The sequence below is a fragment of the Lissotriton helveticus genome, chromosome 6, assembly GCF_964261635.1.
Source record: "Lissotriton helveticus chromosome 6, aLisHel1.1, whole genome shotgun sequence".
Classification (NCBI taxonomy): domain Eukaryota; kingdom Metazoa; phylum Chordata; class Amphibia; order Caudata; family Salamandridae; genus Lissotriton; species Lissotriton helveticus.
This window is the reverse complement of record NC_136067.1, coordinates 1064818877-1064833084: the sequence shown is the minus strand read 5'-3', so window position 1 is coordinate 1064833084 and position 14208 is coordinate 1064818877. Positions and strand designations below refer to the sequence as shown.

The following is a 14208-nucleotide window of genomic DNA, read 5'->3' as shown; positions in this document are numbered from 1 at the left end:
CAACAAGGACATGCTAGGAAATCAAGTGGAAGTGATTATTAAGTTGTTGCTTATTTTCAGTGCACGCAGCCTTAGCTGCAGTGCACAAAGCACCTTTGTTGAAGCACATAAAGGAAAACAATAAGGGATAACATTGCTTAAGAGTGAAATTCAATGTGAAGGTTATGTCTAAAAGATGCAAAATTGCAATGTTCATCTTGATACCCTTTCAAACCTGGCCAATACCATGAACAATGCTATACATTACCTTACCAAGTGTTTTTAAATGGTTGTATTGAGCAGCATGTGCCAGTCAGATCAGACCTCTCTGAAAAGTACAAAAATAAAGCTTACGTTCTGGAATCTTTTGTATATGAATCTCCAGGATGGAAAGCCAGACAATAGAATGCCAGGAGACAAACTGCAGTATGATACCTCATGGTTGTCAAAGCTACGGCTGAAACGAAGAGAATAAGCAAGTAGGTGAGTAAAGCAAATACTGCATTATCAAAATACCTTAAAATATTACATTATTGGTGGAAAGAAACAAGTTTATCTCATTTGAAGAGCGCTTTTATAGCACACTCTGCACACATTCACAGAAAAGATGCAATCAAGATTAAACAAATATAATAAACTAGAACTTTTTGGGGGGGGGGTTTTCAATAAAAATGGGAAGATACAGAATACCTTCCAACCCTTCAGTAGCATTTTCGCTTAGGCGTGTTACTGGTTCCAGCAGCTTCCCTATCTTACAAAACAAACCTGAGGCAAAGTGGACTCAAAAAGTGTATAACGCTCTAATGGAGCCGACATCACCCACACCCATGACATCAGTCAAGACCAAATTTCCCATATTAAAGACAGGGTAAGAGCAAAGCTGTAAGTTCAGAGAAACACCATTAAAGGAGATAGGATAATGTGGAACATGCAGAAGCAATAGTTGGGCAGGTTTATAATTTTTCGGTGCAAAGCAGCACAGATACCACATTTGCTGCGGTGTTTTGTGCAAAATGGAGAAAAATCAATAGGTCTCGCCTTTGGGACCTTATTAGTGTTTAACCATGCAACAGTTGATGTTGCAGCATCAAGGATATTGTGCTGCATAACTAAATACTTATAAGGTCCCAAAAGTGAGACGTATTGGCTATGCCAATGCTTGTTTTATAGGACTTGTGCCCTGAGTGTAGGACTCTGGGTAGATAAAGTTAGTTAATACGTTCCGCCTAGATGGATTATACAGGTAGCGTACTGCTTTTAAAAATAAGTAAAGTGCTACATGGTTGTTTGAAAACATCATCTTATTTGTGATGTTTATCTTATGTATCCTTAAGGGGTGCCTTATATTCTGAGGATAAATTCTATACTGGGGCCTCGACGTGCAAACATTTAAAAAAAAGTGCTTATGTTGTATAACTGAACGTATGAAAAAAATATATACACATTTATTACTATCTAATAAAGTGTTGCCCCAGGACTGATTTGTGATTGGGACGTCACAGAAAACAACTTTAACCAATGTAAATAAGTTCCAAAAATATGGTGCAAATTCCAAAGCATTTTGTAATGTTACAGCAGTATGACAGTTAGCACCTGAACCGTTTTGCACTGTCTAGGTCAAATCTGAAGCAGCCCAATGTCACAATTAAGTAAAAGCTAAAGATAACTGAGAAGCCATGAATTGTATAGTGTGACCTTAGGCTGCTGAGTTCCATCCCCGAGTCAGACGGTTCAAGTGGGCACGTCACATGAGGCACCTTCCATTAGTCTATGGGGTTTTAGTCAAAATCGCAATGGATGGTAGGATTTTTTTTTTTTTTTACCACAAACACCAAATATTAAAAAGAAAAACGAAAAGATCCGGAATCCAACGAAGCAAGAAAATTGGTTGGACGAAGGTGACAAACAATAATGGGGAGGGAAGGCAACTTGATGGGTTTTTTTTGGGGGGGGGAGGGAATTGCAGAGCCCATCGTTCTGTGCAACCCTCTTAGTGGGTAAAAATTTAACTCACCGCATTCATAGCGGCACCGTCGCAGGCTTGTGAATATTGGATGTGAGGGTTGTAGGATCGGACACTGGAGGGAAACGTGGGAATCAGTCTACACCTTTCGAGCGTAATACCTTTGACAGTGTCAGAGCGTAGGGGGAGACCCTAGGACTACGAAGGGACTCTTGGACATCGGGAGGTAGGGAAGCAAGAGATGAAGTGCTTATGACGAAAGTACAGACCAGGTGCCACAAAAGCTACTGAGTGGCTGAGTTGGAGGCCAGTCAGAGTGAGCATCCTTGGCGACCGGTCTACTTACGAGCATGGAGCCTATTCAGTTGCGTCACTGGTGCAACCAGGTCGCCATAAACGACAGTATTACCATCTTGAAATTGTAAAACAAATCATAAGCTATGGAAAATATAATCTAAATATGATGATCCACTTTAGGAGTGGACATGAGGGATGAGGAGCACTGAAAATGACATTAGCAGCAGGGAGACAGCCTAGTAGCACTGTTTGAGGAACTGCAGTACACTCTGAAAAAACAACATTAAAAAGGAGCACAAAAGAAATGAAAGCGGACCTGCACAACGGAAAAAAATGAATATTAAGGGCACTGAAGCACACTCATGTGGACAATAGCTTGGAACAGACAACTGCATGTGCCCATGCGTTTCATTACAAAAGCCTGTAAGTTACCTAAAAACTTTTAGGCCTTCTTAAGTGGGTCTAGTAAGGATTGTCAAAAAGTAGATCTTCCAACCCCAGAATTTGTCAAAGGTGGTAATCAACACAAAAATCATTGCCAACTAAGTAAATCTGTTAAATTCAATGTGACAAGGTAGCAGTCTACAGACCTTATCAGGGTGTAATAGCAATCAATCAGGCATACTTTAATTTTTTTTTAACAATGTACAAAATTATAGTTCGTAAAACAATAAACGAGTAACAAGACCTCACTGTACAAATGTTCTACCTTCAAGGTTTGTCAGAGGAGGTGACGAAATCAAAAACCTTTGTATGGAATAGCCCACATTACTTTAGTAGGTAACAACTAATTATTTATTTATTTGTGATATTTATAGAGCGCATGCAATGGCCCTAGGGCGTCTCGGCGCTAAGTGTCTGAGTGTTTACCCTAGAAAATGATGGAAGATTTATTGATTAAAGAGCCAGGTCTTAAGTTGTTTCCGAAAGGACCATAAAGATGGACTGGCTTTAATCGTTGGCGGCAGAGTGTTCCACAGCTTGGGGGCTGAAACCAGGAATCTTCTATCGCCCCATGAGACCGTTTTTGTCCGGGGTATAACAAGATCACCTGAACAAGATGACCGTAGCGTTCTAAGCGGACGATAAGGGATCAGATTACGGACAAGATGTGCTGGTCCTTGGTTATGCAACGCTTTATACACAATGCATAGGGTCTTGAACTTTATCCTGTTTTTGATGGATAACCAATGCAGCTCTTTGATGGTCTTAGAGGCAGAGTGATATTTAGGGATATTTCCCAAAAGCCTCGCAGCAGCGTATTGTATTGATTGTAACTTATTCAAGACTCCCTCCTGTGCACTGAGAAACAGGGCATTGCAGTAGTCCAAGGTGGACAGCACAAGGGATGTGACAAGAGTTTTTCCGGCTTTATCAGGAAGGAAAGGGAGGATTTTTTTAATTAGCTTCAGCTTATAAAAGGCTGAAGAGGTAATCTGGTTGACATGTGGATGGAACGTGAGTCGGTCATCAAAGATGACTCCCAGATTCCTCACTTTGCTGACAGGCTGGGGGGGGGGAGCATAGAGAGGAAGGCCACCAATTAGATGACCACTCAGGTGTTAATTGTCCAAAGATAACTACCTCTGTTTTATCAGAGTTTAACTTTAAACAATTAGAGGCCATCCAATTTCCTATTGCCATCATGCCAGCTCTAAGGTCACCTGCCACTTTATGGCCATTGTTCTTAATGGCTAGAACCAGCTGGGTATCATCAGCATAGGACGTAAGGCTCATCCCATGAGCCCGAATGACATTGGCTAAGCCGGACACATAGATGTTAAAAAGTGTCGGGCTTAGGGATGAGCCTTGAGGTACTCCACATGGCAGTGACATAGTGGACGATTGAAATGGTCCCGTTGTAACCACCTGAGTTCTGTCAGCTAGGAAGGAGGCCAGAAGTTTACTGGCCATCCCTTGTACACCCATGCCCTCGACACGGTCAATCAGGGTAGTATGATCGACCGTGTCGAAGGCTGCAGACAAATCAAGTAGTATCAGAACTGCTGTACCCCCAGTGTCACGGATGAGTCTGATGTCATCAGCTGCTTTAATTAGAGCTGTCTCAGTCCCATGACACTGGCGGAACCCAAACTGAGTTTCGTCAAGTAGCTGGTGTTGTTCCAGGAACGCGGATAGTTGTTTATTCATAGCTTTTTCAGCTATTTTGGCCAGGACCGGTAGGTTGGCTATAGGTCGGTAGCTTTTGGGTTCATCCTTGTCCAAATATGATTTTTTTAACAGAGGTTTTATGATGGTTCTTTTTAAACTTTGGGGGTAGATACCTGTTTTGAACATGGCATTGCATATAGAGGTTATGGCCGGGCTAATTTCCTCTAAGACTGGCATTAGAACTTTGACAGGACAAGGATCAAGTGCTGAACCTGATCTAATTGTAATAATTATGTCCCTTGCCTGGGCTTCTGAAATTTCGACAAATTGAGTGAGCGTTGGACCAGCCTGTGTATTGAATGTACTCTCAGAGGATTTTTTGATTTTGGTGGCAAATGCAGCATATATATCATTAACTTTGCTAAAAAAAACTTGGCCAATGTGTCACAGAGGAATTGCGAAGGGGGTGGGGTCAAGTTAGGAGAATGACCAGCTAGTTGTTTTGCAGTTTCATACAAAATTTTATGTGAGTTTTTTGCGGTTTCAATTTTATGACTAAAAAATGATTTCTTGGCTTCATCAATCATTTGTTTATATTTAGCCACCGTTTCCTTATATTTGATTTTAGCATCTTCGGCATAATCTTTCCGCCAAAGCCTTTCATTTTGTCTACATCGTTGTTTCTGCTGTCTTAAGGCAGCTGAGTACCAGGGGGCTGAGGGAGTAGATCTGTTCCGGGATATTTGCTTAGTGGGAACCAGCGAGGATGCAGCTGCATCAACCCAGTCATAAAATTGAGAAGTAGCTGTGTTTGGGTCCTGTGATAAGGAAGGCCTGGAAGCTACTAAAGAGGTTTTAAAGTTAAGGCTATCTATATCGTTCCATGCCTTGAAAGTTTGATTAGTATTGATGAATTTCGCAGGGACAGCTGATTGATAAGGGTTAAGTGATGCCATGATGACATAATGGTCTGACCAGGTGACCGGAAAGGTTTGGGTTACAAAGAGGTCGTTAGAATTGGAGAATATGCCATCCAGAGTATGGCCCCTATCATGTGTGGGAGATTTAACCATAAGAGATAGACCAAATGTAGTCATATCCCCAAGGAACATGGCAGTATCCTTGTCATCTGGGTTATCAAAATGGAAATTAAAATCTCCAAGGACAGTGAAAGAGCTGTCAAGAGCACATGATTCCAGAATGGCTCTTAGCTCAGTAATAAATCCTGTTCTTAATCCCGGAGGACGATACAGAAGGATCCCTTTGAAGTTGTCAGATGGAGTCAATTTGACAGAGAATTGCAAAGCTTCGCATGATGGCAAGGGTATGGTGTTGGTTGCGACTGTGAAAGAGTCACGTGCAACAAAAGCTATTCCCCCACCTCTCCCTCGTGGTCTATCCAATCTGTGGATGGAGAATCCCTTTGGGACCGCGATAACAATATCTGGGTCAGATGAGTTGTCCATCCATGTTTCTGTCATGAACAACATATCTAGGTTGTTGTCTTCCATTAGGTCGGATATGTCCTGGCGATGTTTGCCCAGCGAACGGACATTTATGAGTGCCAATTGAAAAGGTTTGGAGGGCCGAGTCTTGGATTTGTTAGGATGAGGTATGTGAGGACTAAGTATCTGCAGCTGGCAACATGGGCAGGTTAGAGGTGAGGCCGTATCAAGATGTATCGGATCTAACATAATACAGGACTGCTGTATTAAAGGCCGTAGACCCTTAAGCGTACTTGACGTGTATGGACCTGGGCGGACAGAGTCAGACGGGTCAAAAGGACCAGGGGAACTGGCCCTCGGCCCGGGCCAGGCGCGGACGGGCGCAGACGGGCCCGCCTTTGGCGCGCCTTTGGCGCGCCCGCTGCGCCCGCCCGCTGCGCGGACGGTAAAGCCTCTTGTTTATAACCGCCATTAGAATGGGAGGAGAGAGGGCGGTACCAGCGAGCAGCTAGACCGCCACCTTCCCCATTCCAAGATGGCGCCTGAAATGCGGCTGGAATCGGCGTGGCGATGTCCAGAAGGCGATGGTAAAGGAGCCTTGGGCGACGCTAATCTCGCACCAAGGTGGGGGCCAAAGTTAGATAATTTAGCTTTTAAAAAAGCTGAAATATTAAAAGATCGCTATTTTCAAATTCAATAACGAAATGCTCTGCAAAGTAAATTAAAAGCGCGCAGGTAGCGCAGAGAACCCCCGGCTTCCGCCTCAAGGGTGAAAATTCTATCAACAAACAAACACCTCGAGGGTGGAGGCAAGCACCCTTTTGTATCCGGGGAGGGCGGGACCAGCGAGCAGCTAGACCGCCACCTTCCCCATTCCAAGATGGCGCCTGAAATGCGGTTGGAATCGGCGTGGCGATGTCCAGAAGGCGATGGTAAAGGAGCCTTGGGCGACGCTAATCTCGCACCAAGGTGGGGGCCAAAGTTAGATAATTTAGCTTTTAAAAAAGCTGAAATATTAAAAGATCGCTATTTTCAAATTCAATAACGAAATGCTCTGCAAAGTAAATTAAAAGCGCGCAGGTAGCGCAGAGAACCCCCGGCTTCCGCCTCAAGGGTGAAAATTCTATCAACAAACAAACACAACAAACATTGACCACAGATCTGAATACAGTGTAAACCCAATTCACCTTAAAAGACCTATTGGCTTTAACATGTGTTTTTCACAAGTCAGGCCAACAGCCTTTGATGTAACTTTTCAATCTCTCCGAAGATGACCTAACATGGAGTCTGAGAGTGCAAATCTACCTCTGGTGTTTGTGAGGGGGAAACCAACACAAAATCCTTGCCTACTATGGTAGTCTGTGAGATTCCATGAAAAATGATACCCATCTACAGGCTTTACCACACTGTAATTTCAAATCAATCTTTAACCCCGTGACCGTGGCGGTGCTGGAGAAATAATGAGTGGGCAGGGTTCGGAGGGACCCTGGCCGTACCCCACACACGCCCACTGTGACGTCAGACGCCCGGGGGCCGGCCGATGCATGCAAAGGGTTAAAGACCTATTGGCATGAACATGTCCTTTTATCACTAAATAAGTCAGGCTTACTGCCTTTTTTCGTAACATTTCTTAACGAATAGTTCTGACCTAAGGCACCCGACATAACATTTTCCAGTAAACCAATCAGGCCTAAATTTTTTATTATATGCTTGTCACCATATTCAACTGACATCTAGTGTATTGTGCATAAGATTTCCCAAAAAAAACTCCCATCAGCCGTAAGTAATAAAATTAGCAAGATATACAACATTACAGATGACATCGCTTATCCGTCAAAAGTATTTGCTCCTCCATTGAAAATATTATGGCAGTATCCTAGGGCCATTTCTATAAACGAGGTGTTCCAAGATCATCTTTATTCTCTCTCACATAGCCACCCACGCACCAGTTAGATGCTCTACTGACTTATAACCACTTCTCCCCCTTGAACAAATTGACTGACTGTTCCACCTAAGGACAGCTTCAGCCTTGTAGTAGCAACTTGAGGCCAGAGTCAGTTAAAATGGTTGGATGAACTGTGGTGTGAAGCAGGCACATACAAATAAACTTGCTACTTGCAGGATGCCCGCGGTCCCTGCAGGGGACCCCATAGGAGGGCAGACCCCGTAGTAGGTCCGTGGGCAGCCGGCCGCCCATTCCGGGGGTGAGGGCGGGGAGTTGGGGGCGTCAACGGATAAGAGGGGGGGCGGGATGAGGGGTGGGCCCCGGGTCCGGATATAAGGGTAGCCCCTCCTACCACGCGCCCTCTTTGCTGCTGCCCCCACACTAGTTAGTCTCTCCCCTGGCGGCTCCTCGCCAGCCTTAGGGTCGTAGGCTGCCCCGCCCCCTCGGACGCGAGGCCCACGCTTTTCAGCTCCCCTCCCTGCCGCTCACCCGCTGAAAAGGGGGGAAGTGGGGACAGTAATAATGTATTAATGTTTTCTCTTGTTGCAGGAGGAGTTACAAGGCGATCCCCATACAGGACAGGCGCAGGAACAGGACCTGAAGCCCAGTGCGAAACGCACCGTGCTGAGTCATACATAATCCAAGGGGCCCTTCTTGGGGACTTGGTTTCGACGGCGCCCCGTTAGTCCTTAGGGCGGTTGTAAGCCTGAGCAACCGGGGGCTTGCCGATAGCGCCCCGCCCGGACGGGGAAGGTGTGAGTTAACTCTCCCTTGTGCGGAGGGTGGGGTGGGTGGACGATAGGTCTGCCGGTGGGAGGAGTTTCCTCCCAGGTACCACACCGGGCTATGGCCGCTGGTGTCTGTTTCTTTGGCTCAACTTCAGACTCCCTGCAACAAGGGGTTGCGGGGTGTAGGGGGACGCCTGTCAGTTAACACATCCTGTTATTTGTACTACAAATAAACCTGCAACTGACCATAGCCCCTGTGGGGATATTTTCAACTCTATACTGAGCACATTTTTCCTCTTATCATTGATCTTGTATCACATCCCAAATTAGATCAAGTAACATTTACAGGGAGAGGCCAGGACAGCCTCATCAATTGCATCCTTCTTTCAGAGCGCTACGAACCAAAAGCAGTAGGCTTCTCATTTTTGCAAAATTGTCTCAGTGATTTTTTTCGCTGCCTTTTTCCAGCAGCCTTTAATTAAACAGTTAACCCCAATATTGTTTTAGGGGACCTGATAAAGAAAAATAGGGGGCAGATTATAGCTTGCTTAGAAAATGAATTAAATCCCAAGTGCATGTTGGAGGCATTTGACGAATTAGGTCAGTCAATCAATGGCGTATTGTTGGATGACAAAAGACAGAGCACCTAGGCCCCATAAATGGTTCCATAGTGATTGCTCTCTGAACCACAAAAATCTCATTCATGCCCTGAAAAAGACCCCTTGGGATAAGGGGTTGGTGAGATTACATAGACAACAATACAAACAAGCAATTATGTATCGAAGGTAGTTATCAGGCAAAAGGAAAGGGAAAACCAACATCGACCTAGTACAATCAATCAGGAAATGATAAGTGCACTACTCACCCGTGAGGGTCTCAAGGCGCTGGGGTGTCCGTTCTGTTCAGCCGAAGAGTCAGGTCTTGAGGGTCTTCCTGAATGTGTTCAGGGAGGGGGCACATCTGATGTCTGCCGGGAACTTGTTCCAGGTCTTGGCCGCAATGTGAGAGAAGGATCTTCCGCCTGCTTTTAAGCAGCTGTTGGTCATCCAGACTGCGAAGTCCTGCATTACCTTCTGGAAGTTTCGTCTGGCGGTGGTGGGTCTTTGGTGAGGGAGAGGATGAGCTGGGTGTTGTCAGCGTAGGATATGATGTTGAGGAAGGTGTTGTCGGACGATGGTGGCGAGGGGAGCCATCTAGTTGTTGAAAAGGGTCGGGCTCAGTGATTACCCCTGTGGGACTCAGCAGGTGATTTTTGTGGGCTTGGAGAGGAAGGGTGGCAGTCTGTTTCTTTGGCTTCTTCTGGTGAGGAATGATCGGATCCAGTCTAGGGCTGTTCCTTGTATGCTGGCGTTGTTTAGTCTGGCGGCGAGTGTGCGGTGGGAGACTATGTTGAAGGCTGCTGATAGGTCGAATAGGATGAGGGACGCGGTGTGTCCTTGGTCCAGGTGGGAGCGGATGTTGTCTGTGGCGACAAGCAGGGCAGTCTTGGTGCTGTGGTTGCTGCAGAATCCGGATTGGGAGGGATTGAGGATGCCGGGGTCTTCGATGAATCTTGTCAGTTCCCTGTTGACTGTTTTCTCAGCTACTTTGGCTGCAAAAGGGAGGAGCGAGATGGGCCGGTAGTTCTTGAGATCAGTGAGGTCGGCCGTGGGTATCTTGAGCTGGGGCCTGACTTATGCACCTTTCCAGTCGTCTGGCAAGGTGCCTGTTGTGGAGGTGGTGTTGATGGTGCATTGTAGTTGGGGGGCGATGGCAGAGGAGGCTCTATGGGAGATGTGTGAGGGGCAGGGGTCGGTGGGGCCCCCAAATGGATACCTTTTATGATTACGGCGGTGTCTTCAGCCGTGATCGGCGTCCAGATGGAGATGGTGGTCTGGCTGGAGTGACTGGGGGGGTGGGCCAGCTATGGTGTCAGGTGAGTGGTCGATGAAGATGTCATAGAGGTTTTTGATCTTGAGGGGGAAGTAGGTTCCAAGTTTATCGCAGAGGTCTTGGGACGGGGTGATGTTGTTTTTCCGGTGTCTTGGTGTTTCTCTAATTCTTTTCCAGGCGTCTGCAGGTGCGTCTGGCTTCTTTGAGGTCTGTGGTGAATCAGGCTGCTTTTCTAGAGTGCTGCGTAGGGGTGCCAGTTCGTCTGCACAGTTTGAGAGCCAAGTGTGGCACTTTCTGGCCACGATGTTGGCGTTGGGTGTCGAGGTGTGGTGATCTCGGGTGAGGGTGGAGTGGAGTTGCTCTTCAGTGACCTAGCTCCAGTTTCTCCATGGTAGGGGTGGGGCTGGGTTGGGTGTTTCAGGTTTGTCGACGGTGAAATGTACACAGTGGTGGTCGGTCCATGGGGGTTGGGTTGGGTGACTTAAGTGCACGCCGTTTCCTGCAGTGAAGACGGGGTCGAGGGTGTGACCTGCCCTGTGGGTTGGAGTGGAGACTTGTTGTCTGAGCCCGATGTTGGCGAGGTTGTACTGCAGGGTGGGGGTGTTGGGGGTCGCTGGCGTTTTCGAGGTGAAAGTTCAGATCTCCGATGAGTATGCAGTTCATTGAGACGATGGCGTGGGGTGTGATGAGGTCGGTGATGGTGGCGATGAAAGAGGCCCGTGGGCCAGGGGATCTGTATATGAGGGTTCTGCCGAGTGTGGAGTTGGGGCTGGTCTGTATCTGGAAGTGCAGGTGCACGGCGGCGGGGAGGGTCCCAGTGGAGGGGGTGAGGCAGAGGGTGTTTTTGTGTGTGATGGCGAGGCCTCCTCCTGGGCGGTTCAGGCAGTCCTGCCACTGGACCTTGTATCCGTCTGGGATGGCGAAGTTGATGTGAGGGGCGGAGGCGGTGTTTGTCCAGGTCTCAGTGGGGAAGGTGATGTCGGGCAATAGAGAGTCGAGTAGGTTCCAGATTTCCACAGCGTGTTGGTGCATGAAGCGCACGTTAAGGAGGATGAATCTAAGTGTGCCGCTGGTGTTGGCGTTGGCAGTGTTGGGGGCCGTGGTGCTGGTGAGGGTCTAGCGGCAGAGGAGGCATGAGAACTGGCCGTGGGTCTTGTTTGGTGAGGCCTGTTGGCAGTCTCCGAGTCTTCCGGGGTTAAGATCGTGGTGCGTAATTGCGCTGTAGCGGCGGACGTTACGAGATGCAGGGTCCCTAGCACTGGTCACGGCGCGAACAGGCTAGCCTTCGGCACGCCAGAGGCACAAACGCACAGCGGCCACCATTAACAAGGCGAGGTGGGAGGGATGATCAGCGGGGAGGTGGGAAACGGGTGGGCACAGGGGGGGGTGTCGCAGGGGCAGCAGGAGAGGGGAGCGGGAGATAGAACAAATGGGCGCAGAAGAGGCAAATACAATACAAATGCCACAAACACAATACAATGTAATTACAAAAACAATGCCAGAAATACAATAACACTAGAATTACCAAAAGACGTACATTCAGGCGCAAGAAGGCAGGAGGCAGCGATAGGGGACAATGGGCCTATAGCGGCAGAGAACACCTCGCAGGAGGGTCCGAGGGCTCAGTGGCAGGGAAAGTAAAGCGGAGCTGCTGGGGAGAGAGCAGGCCAGGAACCGAAGGTCAGTGGTCTTTCTCTACAAGAAAGGACTCCTGTCTTTTCTGGAAAACAGTCAATGCTCCCGATTTTGGAGATAGCTACAATACATACATTGATGCCACAGTTCCACCTGACAAATGGGTTGAGCATTTCACAAGGGTGCATGGGAGCAATAGAGACTAATAATACTTCTGATATAATAGACCGCTATCTAGACAGTGGTGGTTTAGAGCTCATTTATCAGGAGGTTAAACGAGCACTACAACAGGCTGTTAAGAACAAGGCCCCTAGCCCTGAAGGGGTTCTTGCCTACCGCTTCTTGGAGAACCCCGATTTATGGGTACCATTACTCACGAACATCATAAGGTGTGTGGTTATTGCAGGTCCCCCAAAATCGTGGTCACACACAATCCTAGTTCCTACCTTCAAAAAGGGTAATAGGGCAAATCCCAAATGCTAAAGCTTGATCTCCTTAATTGATACTACAAGTAAGCTCTTGGGCAGAATACTACTTGAACGATTAAAACCATGGGTAACAGAAAGGGAACTTCTCGGATGTACAGTACAGCTTTAGGAGAGGAATGGGCACTGTCGAACAATGCTGCAACCTCCACCTGGTCATCAGTAAATATACAGTTGCAAAGAATGGTATTATCTACGTAGGATTTATGAACTTAACATCATCATTTGACTGGGTGGACGGGGGTACCTCGAGGCAAAACATGCTGGGAATGGCAATCGATACATCTTTAGTCGATTTTATTAGGGTAGATGCACAAAAACGTGACAGGGAGTATGAGATATGGGGCAAATGGTGAACGTCCTGCTCCAATCAAAATTAATCGCAGAGTGAGAAGGGGTGCATGCTGGCCCTTTTTAGGTTTCGCCTCGTCGAAAGCTGCGCTCTGCGCAGCTTTTCGGCGCCGGCGAAAACCTAATGAGAATAATATGTGGCTTGTGAATCCGCCCTCTGTTCCATTGGCTAGCTCCATAAATGGAGGCTAGCCATTGGAACAGAGATCTGTCCGTCATGGCCGGACCAGATTTGCCTCGTCGAAAGCTGCGCTCTGCGCAGCTTTTCGGCGCAGGCGAAAACCTAATGAGAATAATATGTGGCTTGTAAATCCGCCCTCTGTTCCATTGGCTAGCTCCATAAATGGAGGCTAGCCATTGGAACAGAGATCTGTCCGTCATGGCCGGACCAGATTCGTGGGCGTTCCCGCGATTTCTTCCCTCCGCAACGTCATGTGGCCGTGGGCGGGGTTTCTTTTTTTTTGTCGTCCAGGTTTGTTTTGGCCATTCTGCGGCCGACCGCCGCCGGAGGAAGTCCAGGTGAGTGCTTGTTTTTCCTTGCCGTCCCGCCCCCCCTCCAGCTGTCCGTTCCCGCCCCCCCCCGCTGTCCGTGCTTCTTGTTTTAAATGTATGTGTTTGTGGTTCTGTGAAGCGCTGCGTGGACTGCAGCTTCATTGCGCTATCGTTGTTTTCTCACCCCCTCTCTGTGCAACAGTTATTCATAGGGCGTCCCTGTGGCAGCGAGTAGTTATCAGGGTATAGCGCACACACGCCCGCCCTGCGGTGTGGAGAGGGCCGGCACCACGCCCGAGTGCACGTTGGAGCTCCCCTCCCCCCGCACCTGGCAGCGCTCAGGCTCAGGTGTGCAGGTGACGCTTGCAGGAGCCTGCTCTGCAGAGCGCTCACCCCGGGCGCGTCCGTTGGAGGGACAGGGCGCCGGGAAACAGGTGGGGTGGGGGCCTGTGATTGCACAGGGGCCTGAGGGCCACGAGACTGGCGAGCCGCCCAAGTCCAGGGGCGTGACGCAGCCCTCACCCCACCCCTTCAGGCCAGTGGCGTCATAAAACTCGAGGGTGCCCCCCCCCTGTAAATTGCATGGAAGGCGCCCCCCCCCCCACGCTCAAGGCTCAGTCAGGAGCTCAAGGTATGCCCATGCACATTGCCGACCCCCCGCCGCCTGGAGTTTGCCCCCCCTGCACCGCGGGGGCTATTTTTCCGCCACCGTCTTCAGAGGCGAATACTTCTGGAGCCCTCTATTAGCACCAGGCCACGGAACACGCGGGAGACTCAGGAGCCCCGCATCACATTGTGCAGGGGGTTGGACATCATTTTGTGCTACGCCATCACCCTACTCAAGTGTCGATGCAAAGCCCCTAGAGCACTAACTGAATCTCAGGACTCTGCGCCGCCCCCCCCC

The 14208-nt window shown here is 48.3% G+C and overlaps 1 protein-coding gene across 1 annotated transcript in view; it reads right to left on the bottom strand.

Annotated features, from left to right (window-relative positions):
* Positions 1-14208, bottom strand: part of LOC144762613 (ribonuclease T2-like) — a 155360-nt gene that overhangs the window by 126707 nt on the left and 14445 nt on the right. Inside the window, exon 2 of the mRNA XM_078647840.1 lies at positions 334-436. Within this exon, the coding sequence (XP_078503966.1) occupies positions 334-419 (86 nt within the window). The 5' untranslated portion in view covers positions 420-436. The remainder of the gene's footprint in view (positions 1-333; positions 437-14208) is intronic.